General features: G+C 38.0%; 1 protein-coding gene across 4 annotated transcripts in view; it reads right to left on the reverse strand.

The window, feature by feature from the left end:
• The window catches only part of pax2b (paired box 2b), a 29548-nt gene that overhangs the window by 6574 nt on the left and 10167 nt on the right, over positions 1-12807 (reverse strand). For all 4 annotated transcript variants that reach the window (XM_024285620.2, XM_036217144.1, XM_024285622.2 and 1 more), the window contains exons 6-7: positions 8669-8844; positions 5999-6113 (exon numbers count right to left, since the gene is read on the reverse strand). In XM_024285620.2, coding sequence (XP_024141388.1) covers positions 5999-6113; positions 8669-8844 — 291 coding nt within the window. The remainder of the gene's footprint in view (positions 1-5998; positions 6114-8668; positions 8845-12807) is intronic.

The raw sequence follows: 12807 nt of genomic DNA on the forward strand, positions 1-12807 counted from the left end.
AACCTGTTACTTAACATATAAAAAACCTCCAAAACACTCCACCCTTTTATCAGAACAACTACACAAACTCACAGCTGCTGCTTTGGGCAAACTGAATGCCTGAAAATGTCCCCTCATTAACCAGTTCAAACTTGTCCACGTATGGCAGCCTTTATTGCACCCCATAAGGCAGAACACACGGGCCTCTCTGCAGAGCGGCACTAGTCTGGCCGCAGATATTCAGCTCTGTAATTGAGAGTGACGGTTGGGCTGTCCTTGCTGGCCACAGGACATTTGGACCGCAGCACGGAACCCCAATCTACACAGCGGCTGGGTAATAGAGGCCCCCGCTATATTGTCAGCTGTGAGGGCCACTTGGACTCAAAGGCAAGTTCATCTCCCAATGGAGCTTTAATGAGGACCTAGTGGATGAAATGCACCATAACGCCACAAGACTACTGTTGTCCTTGTTTTGTTGTTGCCTGCAGAAAAAGCAAAGCAGAAAAGCAAAGCAGAGCTCAGTCACTTTGAGACTAAAAAAACTTTATTGTGATTAATACAAGGTTATCATCCACTTTTATTTTTGGCGCCATTCTTATTTTGTATTTTTTCTTTGGAACTTATGCAAAACTAAGATACCCTGCAACATTTTATATGACAATATTTAATCAGCATAAACAGATATTTATGTTTTATTACAATTTTGTCATCTTTCATTACACAAATCTGCTCTTTTTTGTAAAAAAAATAAAACAAATAAAAATACATCTGCATTGATATTACCAAGTGTTATTAAAACAGCTGATGTCTCAGATACATCAATAAAAGCCTTAAGTTTGTATTTGCACTGGAAAAAATAACAAAAATAAACATAAATGGAAAAAATGTGTATTTCTACTTTTTAGTAAAAATGTGTTTTCTAAAGATATAGGTGCAGATTTTAAACATTTGTAGCATATTAAAATAGAGGCTCTCTATAAGTCATATTTGAAAACTTTTATTAATGCTTTGTGATGGTTAAAATAAGGTTTAATAATAAACATTAGTTGATTGTGAATACAATTTAAGTGATACACTTATATGAATCAATGCAAATATTTAATTTTAAATAATAGTTAATTAATGCTTAATTATGCATGAGTTAACATTATTAAAGGGGCCCCTACAGTAACGTGTTTCTAAACATTTTCTAAAAATAAATTAAGATTAAAGTATTACATTACTTTCACCTATTTATTAAACATATTAAGCTTTCTTAGAATTTGTTTGGGAAAAAAAAATATTTTAAAAAAGAGAAAATATGAGTGAATAATTTCCCCACAGAGAAAAGACCAAATAATAAAAAAAGAAAAATCCATTTGTGATCAAGAATTATCTGATGAAATCATCCTGTTGAACAACTGTTCTCATTTGTCAGCGCTGATGGTGATATTGTGCGAGCGCCTGGTGAAATGTGTTAAAGCGCTTTGACTGGGGAGCAGCGAGTTAAAGAGCTTTACAGAGGAGAGTGAGGTCATGCTGGACCTTTTATTTATAATAAGAATTAGTTAGCCACAAGCCAGTGAACATAAGTCAAAGGGGGCCCATTGGAGTACTGTAGTGGGGGGTCCTGCAAGGGTGAAGGAAGCTATTGTGAGCAAATGTGCGTGCATGTGTGTGTTGACACTGGTCCTTCTTATTCAACAAGCTATCATTTCTTTAACAATACCAGCGTGCAATTTCATTGAAATTGCAATTTTTAGTGCATTTATGCTATTCAAATGACTTTAGATTTTTGATTTTTTTCACATTTTGAAATTGTGCAAAATGTTACTTTTATATTTGAAAATTTAACTTTTCCATGCAATCTACATCAACCGATTCATAGAAAAGTTTCCCATTTATGTCGAAGACTGGTAAATAGGTTAGAAACCATAGTTAACTAGAGGTGGTCACTTTGTCAATATTAGTTCCAATACCAATCCAGAGAATCAGATCAAGAGATCAATGACGGAACTTTGCTCTCAGTGGAAAACTCCCCCTTCATCCTGACCTAAACATCAATATTAGTCACATTTTTTTCTCCTCTAAGCAAAAGAAGAAGACGTTTTTAAGGAAAATATTTAATAACAGCAACAATAAATGTGTACATGGCAATTGTTTCCCACTTTTTGCATACTCATTTGGCAGTGACTGCCAACAGCTCTGCGACTATCGCTTTATGTCCCCTTTAAAGCGCTCTTTCAGAGAGGCACCGATTCTGAGAACTCTCTGTACACCAATGATAGCCTCATTAGCTGCTTCTAGCCTTTGTTGTTTTTACAACAGAGATGTGTGTCCAGATTCTCATTAAAAGATGGGGTTCTTTATATTGTCTGCTTCCACTGACAGTCCCCTTAGATTGAACGCCAGAAAATCAAGCTATTTATTTTCCTTTTCCCTCTTTTTTGTCCCCTGTGGAAAATCAATTTGAAGATTTAGTTTTTTTTCATTTGCTTTGCTGTTTGTAAAGCTTGTTGATCTTTGTTTTAATTTGAGAACAAGTTTGAAGCAGTTGGAGCTGGAAATGTAGTTGTGTTTGCAGCTGATTTTGTCTGTTTTTATTTTCCAGATGATAAATATACATATATATTCTTAAAAATTGTTATACAGTTAAATCTTGCAATAAAAAACATCTCTTACGTTCAAATCGGTTTCTTAACACCCCAGCAGAAAAGCAGGATGACCTTCACTTTATTTGGCACATGAACAAAGTCATTTGTGAATGACTCTTTCACTTGCAAGAGTATTAAATTTAGCATGACAGGGACACCTTCATGTTTGCCACAACAACAACCAAAAATCTTTGACCTCCATTTTCTGGGCTATATGCAGAAAGGGGCAATTCATCACCAGCTAAAAAATCTCAGCACCCTAATTAATTACAACTAAGTAAAGAATGTTTGGAGAGCCAAATTGCTTTAATTCCCCAACCACCGGCTGAAAGTCATTCATTATCAAATGTGTGCTCAAAGGTTAGTTTGCTTTTGTGAAGACAAAATGAGCATTAATTTCAGAGCCCGCATTTTCCCCTGTGGGGAGACACGCCAGCGATTTTGTCATGAGGCCACACATCACGGATGGCAGCTTCATTGTGTGCTCGTTTCTCGCTGTTCAGCGGACAACAGCAGGTCTTGATACTTTTTGTGTAGTTCACCCTGAGAGCACTCACCCTCACCTCAGCTGGATGTTTAATTTGCTGGATGAAGTTTTTGCTTTAACCGGTAACAGGAGGGGGATAAAGGAGCGTTCAAAAACTGCTGCTAGAGGAGGAGAGGCTTTACTCTCCAAGGGATTTGGGGCTAGCGGATACCTCTACTAACAGGCCCAACAAGGAAGATTGTTCATTAAGCTGCAGTCACAGGGAAAAAAATCCCTCTTGAAGACCCACTCCAATGAAAATCATGTTTTTTTTCTCATGATGGAGCACATATACGAAGAAAATTAACCCCTTAATGCCTGTTGTCTCAAATATGTGACAAACTAAATTAGCTAAAAAAAACCTAAATGTAGCATTTACTTAAAAACATAAGTGAATATCTTTTTTTTTCCTAGCTGTGAATAAATTCAGGCGTTAAGGGGTTAAGCTAATTTTTAATAACAGGTGCTATAGTCGGTTATCTCTCAAAAAGATACATATACGTCTTCGTTTTCCTCGTCTGAGCTGGTATCTGGCTCAAAAAATGCACCAATAATGTTAGCTTTGAGTGTGAAGGCCTGTAAACTAGCAGATGAGAGCGTAAACAAGGGGATGATGGGAAATCAGAGCAGGCTCACTTTTTGCCAACAGTCTTGCCCACAACTCAGAGACAAATTTTCAATTAACTACTGTTGGCAACTTTTACATTTTGGCTAAAATGGCACAATCTTAATCAAAAGAACACTAGGAAGGCTTTAAAAATAGATCAAAGGATGATACGCTCTAAAATTCAAGGGGAATCTGTTAAAGTGGGAGCATCAAAACAGCTCTGCCTCATGGAAACGCACAACCCCCCCTTCTATTGAGTGACCAAATCAAAAACTTCCTCAATTTACCTCAAAAAGTTTCTCCCCTAGCTATTAACAGTAGAACTCTAGAAGAACTCCAGCTCCCACACTATTTGAATTTTAAGCAGTTTCAATGAACAAGAATGAGAGGCTCTTCAGATGAAATCCATCTCTCAAAGGGAATTCATCAAAGAAATTACTTCCCATATCAACAATAGAAATTACCTCACAATATGCAATTGTCCTTTCGACATATTCATGGAACCCTTTGGTGTTTTTTATGGTATAAAGAGGACTATTTAGCAGGTAATTCAGCATTAATGTGGAGGAGAGGGATAGAAAAAAAACGGCGGTTTTAATGGAAGTGGCTTCTTGCCTCTGAATTTTGATGATGGGCACAATGCCCTTAAATCCCTCTCTTATTTGAGCTTTCTCTGCAGGTACTTTTGAGCCTTAATAGGATAAGCAGAGGACACAAAAGATTCCTATCTCTTAAACCGTTCAGTTGACTGAGAATCCTGATCTCTGGCAACCAACACTTCATGAATCATTCATTTTTAATAGATTATGCTAATTCGGAGGGCATAAAATCAACAAGATCAATAAGTGTGAGGGTTTTAATTGGTGCTCGGAACACATTTTGGGATGAACTTAATCTCCAGTTCTTCCCCCCGTAAAGACACAATTAATTTGAAATTGGATCTCAGCCTAAATACTGCAGATAACTTACTACTCTTTGCATGGCTTAAAATTCCTCTGGTAAGCTTATCGTTGGCAAGTAAACTGTAATACTCAGCCATTAGAGGGCCCACACACCTGTGCATCACAAGATGAGCCACTAACCAAATAACAATTACAAAACTGAAGTTAGTTTTTTCCAATCGTTTGACCTTTATTTCTTATTAGATCATCATTCCAGGCGTCCCGTATGCACACACACATTCCTCTGCATATCTCTTTGCACCTGCAAACGCTGTAAGGAGAGCCTTTCTGTGCAGACCATCTAAAATATCCCAGGTGCAAACAAAGCTTCCCGCAGAAGCAGGCCTTGCTTTCTGTGGGGCCATCAGTGCACAGAGGACAAACACACACCTTTCTTCTCAGGAGGCCTGCCTTACAGGGGCGGGGGGGGGAATCTACCTCCCACATATTAATGAGAAAAGGGCTCTTTCTTTTCTCATAAGACTGCTCAGCTATCACTTGAGAAGGAGGGCTGCTGCAATTTTCCATCACCCTGTCCCCCCTTCCCCACTCAGACCTCGTTGCTTTTGATGGCTGATGCATAATTATATAAATTTTAATAAAACCTCTGTATATTAATCTCCGACAGTCATCGTAAACCTTCGATAAACTTAACCTTCTTCTTGGTAATAACACTGCAACAACCGAACAATATTTCAATTAGCCAGGCAGTCATTAACTGTGACAAGGAGAGGAGACAACTAAAGGGGGGGTGGAAGGGGAGCGAGGGGAAGATAGGAGGGTGAAATAAATGATCATGGTGTTAGAAGCGGGCGGCAGAAATGCCAGAGCGTATTTACCGCGGCACATTACTCGTGCTTTGATACACACAAACTGTCTCCTGGTGGACAAATCACAGGAGCAATGCAGCAGCCCCCCAACGAACAGTCGGTCCTGCGTGACGGCCTTTTCCAACCCCCCCCGAGACCTTGCACTGATACACAGTCACTGTTCTGATGTGCTGACACCCAAAGGTCCTTGTCCAGCGGTGACTGAACAGTGCAATCTTTCTTATTGTGCTGCTTGCTCAGCAGAAAAAAACATATATATATAAAAAAAGCCGACCGAGCATAGCTGCTGAACTTTAAATGTACCCCCTCCCTCCCTCCTTCAGCTCTGTGTGAAATGGAAATAAAAGAGATAGTACATGCTTTACTTTTTCACTTGTTTTAATGCACACATTTCGTCTTATCAATGACTTTCTTGTTGGTTTACATTGTTCAGACCCCCTCAGCTGGAGCATAAAGGCGTACTGTTTAGCACTTGATCTTACCTACAGGGTAGCTTTGCGACACGCTGGGGCCCAGGTCTGGGTTGGCGGTGGAGGATAAACTGGGCTTGACTTCGTCCAGGCTGGAATTCAGGGCAGGGAGCGAGTACTCGTTAGCCTGGGAAAGGGACAGTCGAATCATTACACAGCCAAACAATACCTAGATGGAAATCCTCCATTAAGCTCTCCACACAGTTCTGTGTGAGTATAAATTTGTATGAGAGCATTGTGAGCGTGTTCATGCTGCAGGGTGGCAGTTCAAGCATATCATGAATGTATTTTGGTATTGTCTGAGAGGAAGTGGGATTTTGAGATGAGTGAAAAGCCAAGGCGTCAGCTGGCCCTTTGTGCTTGACTGCAGTCCTATCCCTGATCAGCCAAGGGAGAAAGCAGATCTGCTTTGTTACAGACACACCATGTGGTCCTGTTTGAGAAACACCATTCACTCTTTTTTCTTTCACTTTTATTTTGAAGTCTAAACCAGCCTTAAATTTCATCCCTGAATGGAATTACTTGTTTAACTTCACTTTTTGTCACCTGTTTAAGGAAACATCAAAGGAATACTTGGCGTAAATCACAATAAGAGAATATAATTTTGAAATAAAAGTGACTTTTGTGAGCTAGAAAACATTTTTATGTGACTTTTTTTCCTTTAAAAGTAGTACACAAACAATAAACAAATGTACAAACTTTATAAATTATGTCAACAACAGTTGTTTTAGAAAAATGCAAAAACTATTGTTTTGAAAAGCACAATAAAATCATTAAAACGTAGTTATTTTCCAACAATCTGCACGATTATCAATATCTATTTTTGTGAATTGTCTGGTTCACTTCCTCTTACATGATTCTTCTTATAAATCCACCCAAATGGCCCATGAGCAGATGTTAGCAGTTTTTTTTAATGAGATGAGACTTCCGGAGTCTGAGTGTTGACAGTGTTTGTCCAAAGCCCAGTGTGAGTGGCTCATTGGACTGCGCTCTCACAGGGGGATGCCTGTGACCCCGCTCTTGTCTGCCACTATTACAGATAAACTCTAATTGTCTGCTACAACTGTTCACTGGCACAATGTCGGATGTTTTCCTCTATTCTTGCGGGCTTTAGACGCCAAACAGACGTTTTATCATGCAGATAAAGGGCAGGATGGGGGGAAAACTGAAAGGATGGGTGTGAAAAGGATGACCAAATGGCTAGCAGAAGTGTGGGAGGGGAGAATCCATTGAGTTTTGCATTTCCAGAATGGATTTTAATGCCATGCTACAGAACCCAGACACTGGCTAATAGGGCTGCATTTTCCAAGACGGGCAAAAAAAAAAGGGGGAACCTTGAGGGACCCATAAAAGGGAAAGTGCTCTGATTAATATTGCAGTAAATTAAAGCTGATTTTTCTGGACCCTTTCTAGGCTCTGTTCTTTTTTTTTTTATTTTTGCATCATGGGCACCCTCTTTTTTTATTCTAACCCTTTCCCCCCACTGCCTTTTAATACTCTCCCTGACGCTCTTTGTGATTGCAAGTCATTTCCAATTCGTTTTGGTATTGATCTTCCAGTAGAAATCAGTTTTGTAATTAGCTGCAAATTAGGCCCTCTTCTGGAGGTGAGGCCTGTCCCACTGATTTATCACCTGCGTAATTCGCCCCGATTGGAGAGAAATTAAAATGAACTCAATTAGGTGACTGCTTTTGCTTTATGGGTCTGACTTGTAGTTTGGGGGGAGAGAAATTAATAGTCTTTTGTTGTTTAATAGTATAATGAAAGTAAATAAAGGTTATCCCTTGCAATAAGCTCATAGGTTTTAATAAGCGCTGGATTCTGACTGTCTTAGGCATTTTTGTGTGGGGGTAGTTGTTCCCCAAACGTCTCTTAATTTTTTTTTAATGAGGATGGATGGCAAGAGGGGCTGTTATAGAATAAATAGACTACTTGCACTGTTTTATGCACCTCTAGGATGGATAAATGTCAAGGGCATCTTTCAAGGTTCAGTTGATTCCTCTTTAGACATTTGATCACATTTTTTTCAAAAAAAAACTTTTGATACGAGCATTTCTGAGACCCCATCTTATTAGCATGATTCAAATGTACCTTAAACACCCATTGATTAGAACTTGGCAAATGTTTTCTGCCCTGCAGTGCATTATTATTCCACTAGGGGCAGTAGAAGGGCATTTTCTGCTCATTTCAAAATGGCAGCCTCCGTGAGATCGCAAAAAACACTTTTGGCGGGAAAAGTTAAAGCTAATCTTCTAAACTTTATAGAGGGTAACTCGTTCATTGTTACTCATTCTTACTTGCTGAATTGAAATAATGCAAAATGTGTCAATAATTGATTATTTATAATAAAATTAAGCCATGTAAAAATGTGTATCAAATTTGAGACAGTAGGTATAAGATATTATTTTTTCCAATATTTTTGCATCTTAAACTAACTTTTTTTTGCAAAAACGTATCAAATCACCCAGCATATCATGATTTATATTATCTATATGTCATACAAACAATGAAATACAATTTTTTTAAGATGTTTAAAAAACATCTTAATTGTAAAAATCTTGAATTTTCTGTCTATTACAGTTTTTATGTAGTGCTTTACAGGGTGTATGATGAAATAAACACTATTCATGAGGAAAATTCAAAAGAAAGAAAACATTTAAGAAGAGTCACAGTGCTACTAACCTGCTCGGGTTTGATATGCTCCGCTGTAGGGAAGACGTCAGGGTACGAGGGGCGTTCAAAGACCCGGTCCAGAGCTTCCAGCTGCTGCTGGGTGAAGGCATCTGCCCTCAGGTGCTTCCGTAAACTCTCCACACTACCCTGAGAATCACTGTTTGGGCCAGAACCATCTGAACCATCTATAAGAAGAAAGAGCAACATTCGAGACACTGACCCCATGAAGCCAGCTTCACTTCAAGCACTTTATCTACTCCCTTTTTTTTAATCATTTTTACCACCACTGTGGGGCGAAAAGAGGATAGTGTGAGTTTTCTCAACTTAATGGCTGCATGAGCCACTCTTCACAGGAGTTACACCATGATGATCGCTGGTAATTAATAGATCACAGTGTTTTGCAAAGATATACAATCTTGTGCATTAATAATTGCAGCAACTGCCGTATAATGGTTTTTCATTCCAGCCCAATATCTTATTATGTTTCAATTTTCTCTTGACCAAAAAGCCCGGTGTTCACTAAAAACCCAGTGATGTTTTCCAAAGCGCAGTTTCCCTTTTACAATTCAATTCTGCTTTTATTCTCTCTGAGCTTGTGGTTCCATTTGGAAGCAGCCGCAGAGGACAAGGGGCTGAATAAAATTGTACAGTCTAGTTCAATCATCCTGCTCTCCAAATACAAGAATTTCCTCCCGACTCCTGACCTGATTACTGGACTCTTGGGAGGAGGATGCCTTTGTTCTTCTCATTTTGTGCAAAGCTGGAAAACCTTTACAGACTGTCCTTCCACAGCCCCCTCTTTCCCTCCATCCTCAGCCCCATATCCACCACCTCTACTGGCTGCAGTGGCTGAGTCTGTAGGTCTCCTCCCCGGATTCCAGAAAGCTCCCTTACAAATCTGTCATTCTAAATTTGCGGCAGATTATGTTCTCCTCTCCGTGGGAGAGAGGTGATATATGATATGCAAGGCCCACTATTGATTGCCTGATCTGGTGGCAAGAGGGAGCTAAAATGAACTTGAAATGAACATCATGCCTCAACTCGTTGTGCGTATAATACTCTACTTAATCCCACATTTTTCTCTGCCATGAAATTCAATTGATCAATCATGTCTCTGTGATAGTACCATTTGGGAGGGTTATTGCCATTCTACTCCACTGCTTGACCTTTTTTCAAAGGCTGAGGCCAGCGGATGAACCCGACTCAAAGCTGAAGGAGCTATAAAAGAGAATGTGAGCTGCAGTGTCTGTCTGAGCATGTGCAAGAGTGCACCACTTCAGAATAAAACAGCAAAAAGAAGGAAAGTGAGGTTCAGGCATCCATTTCTTTTGTTTTATCTAATACTACATTAGCTGGCAGAAACATTTACATACAAATATTTCAACATACCCAGTGAACAAACATGCACTACAGACAATAGGAAAAAGAACTAAGCAATGTTTATGTCTCCGTATCATCACTTCTGAGACGGAGATTGACCTTTTGACCTATTTGAGTGAGTGCCTGACAGTGCAATGACATTTTTTTATGTCGAGAGACAAAACTGTCTGACAGGGGCAGTAACTATGATGCTCATAAAGAGAAAAAGAAAGAATGACACTGATGTATTGTAAAAGGTAATATAGCAAAAAAGCTACTTTTTAAAACCTTATTTTTTTATTTCCAGGAAACGATTGAAATATGGAGTCTCATAATTTATTTAGAAATGTAGTTTACCTTTGTTCTTTCTTTTTAGTTTTTTCTTTTATTAATTATATGTTGTTTTTGCTGTTATTTCTTTTTCTATAAATAGTTTATCAACAAAAAAAAAACTGTTTTTACAGTACGTTTAACCTTAGTTACAACCAGGATTTGTGTAAATCTAAAGAATTAACAGTGATTTTCCTTTATTTTGGATTTATTTTGTATCAGAAATGTGCAATTTATGTAGCATTTTTTGACATATTAAAAAATTAAATTATAAGAGATTATAAATATTTTTTTCCCGTTCAATTTTTTTTGTTTTTACTTTTCTTACATTTATTGTTGTCTTTGCCTTTTTCGTTGTTTGTTCGCTATCTCCAAACTTAAAAAGATGTTTTATTTTAGTTTTACTTATCTTAGTTACGTTTTTTTTGCAAAAAGAACCACAAAAAAATACATTTCTTGTTACAAAAACTACAAAAATGTCTTAATAATTACATTTTTTCCCCATTTATTTTGTAGAAATGACGGTTTCAAGTAGGGGTGTGTATCTTTCCCTCTCACACGATTTAATATGCATACGTGGTCCATCAATCGATACATAAAGGATTCAACTAACCTTTTGGGAATACGGTACAGTTCAATTCTTTTACGAAAAACACTAAAATCTAGATATTTCTTAGTCATTTGCCATGTAAAGCTATAAACAATCATGCATTGCAATTGACAGATAAATATATTCAAGTATTGACTTGGAAAAAACAAGTTTATGATTGAACGTCTTTTTGTTTGCATCGCATATATATAAAGAGACAAAAACAGAAAGAGAAAAATAAACTGCAGTTTGGCAGAAATAGATTATTTACTTCTTGATTGATTTTATATTTGAACCAACATAATCTTGCTCATATGAGTGGTTTCTTCAAAAAATACTGAAGTTGATCGATCATTTTTCTATACATATCTATTTAGATACTCCTGCTCCTCCCACTGCCTGATCGATTTTTCGATATGTTTCTAATATCTTTTATATCTCTAGTTTCCAAAAAAGTCAGAAAAAAATAGGGAATAATTAGTGTAAATAATCTGATGTTTAAGGGTATAATTGATGCATGAATTTATTTAACAGAAAAAGCAAAAAAAAAAAAGACGTGTTTTTGCTTCCAATTAGATGTTAAATAAAGTAATTTTTGAGACAAAGTGATTTGATTATCAATAAAGGGATACATTTATATTTTAAAGATAAAGTTGTCCTAAGATTTAGAAGATATTCAAAGTGACCTTGTGGAACATTGCAAAGTGCTATTTGGTTTCATTTTTTAACGGTATATGATAAAAATATTCCACAAACTGTGCAATAAAAACAGAAAAAAAAAAACAGTAAACACACTTTTAGCCTTTAACTTTGCAAAAAAGCAACCCAAAAACCTGTTTATTCAAAAAACAGAATCACAAAAGATGAAGCTCTATATCTAAGACACAAAACCATCCTGTTTTGAAAAGTGTTTGTTGACTTTGCACATTCACAAACAACAACTTTCACTTTTCCTCCGGTGTGTTTGACACATCCAGTGAGTTCTCAGCATGCTTGAGCAGGGCCACATGAAGGTCCCCTCACACTCCACTCTTCTGTGTCAATTTATCAAGCTCTATTGTTTTCTTTGGTACCAACGCAAATAGAGTCATTAATTACTTTCCATCAGCCAGCCTGTGCCACAGCACCTGATCAATACCCCCACCACACACACACCATATTTGTCATTCACCACAATGGAATAGACTTCCCACACACAAGACAAACCATCCTGGGTCAACCTACACACTCTTCCTCCCACTCAACCTGAGGGCAGTCCCATATGCCCTCTTCACCACTGACAAATTAGCAGCAATTGAGGATGACTCTTGCATCGTTTAGAACAATTATAACTCTTTGCTTGTGGTTCCTTTATCTTGATTAGTTTTTAGATAAGACTAAAAATAAAACTGCAAAAAGAATGCAACAGTTTGGGGTGCAGAAAAGTCAATTATTAACAGGACTCTTATTGTGACATTCCCACATGAGTCTTTCATGGAACAGAGATACGAGTCTTTCACTAAAGCGTCTTTGATGGTCTGCTACATGTCTGTCCCACTCTGTGGTCATGTATTGATTCTTGTTGGCACTGAGTGTATTCAGCTTGACATCGGTCCGTATTAACACTCTGGTAACGAGGGAACCGCCTCCATCAGATCAGATAACCAGCTCTATAAAGCGGACTCCTCTCTGTGGGTTTGGCACCCACAGGTCGCGACCCCCTGTAGGAAACTTCAGCCAACAAAACTCCGACGCCTCGGCTGAGACTGAGCGACTGCCCTCCAAACAAGAAAAGAACAATTATCGCAAATGAGACTGCGCAGAACTTTGTTCTGCTTTTAAGGAAGGAAGCTATTTCAGAATAAAAGCCCAATCTCTGTCATGCAGTGAA

This window comes from Oryzias melastigma, linkage group LG19 (genome assembly GCF_002922805.2).
Source record: "Oryzias melastigma strain HK-1 linkage group LG19, ASM292280v2, whole genome shotgun sequence".
NCBI lineage: Eukaryota > Metazoa > Chordata > Actinopteri > Beloniformes > Adrianichthyidae > Oryzias > Oryzias melastigma.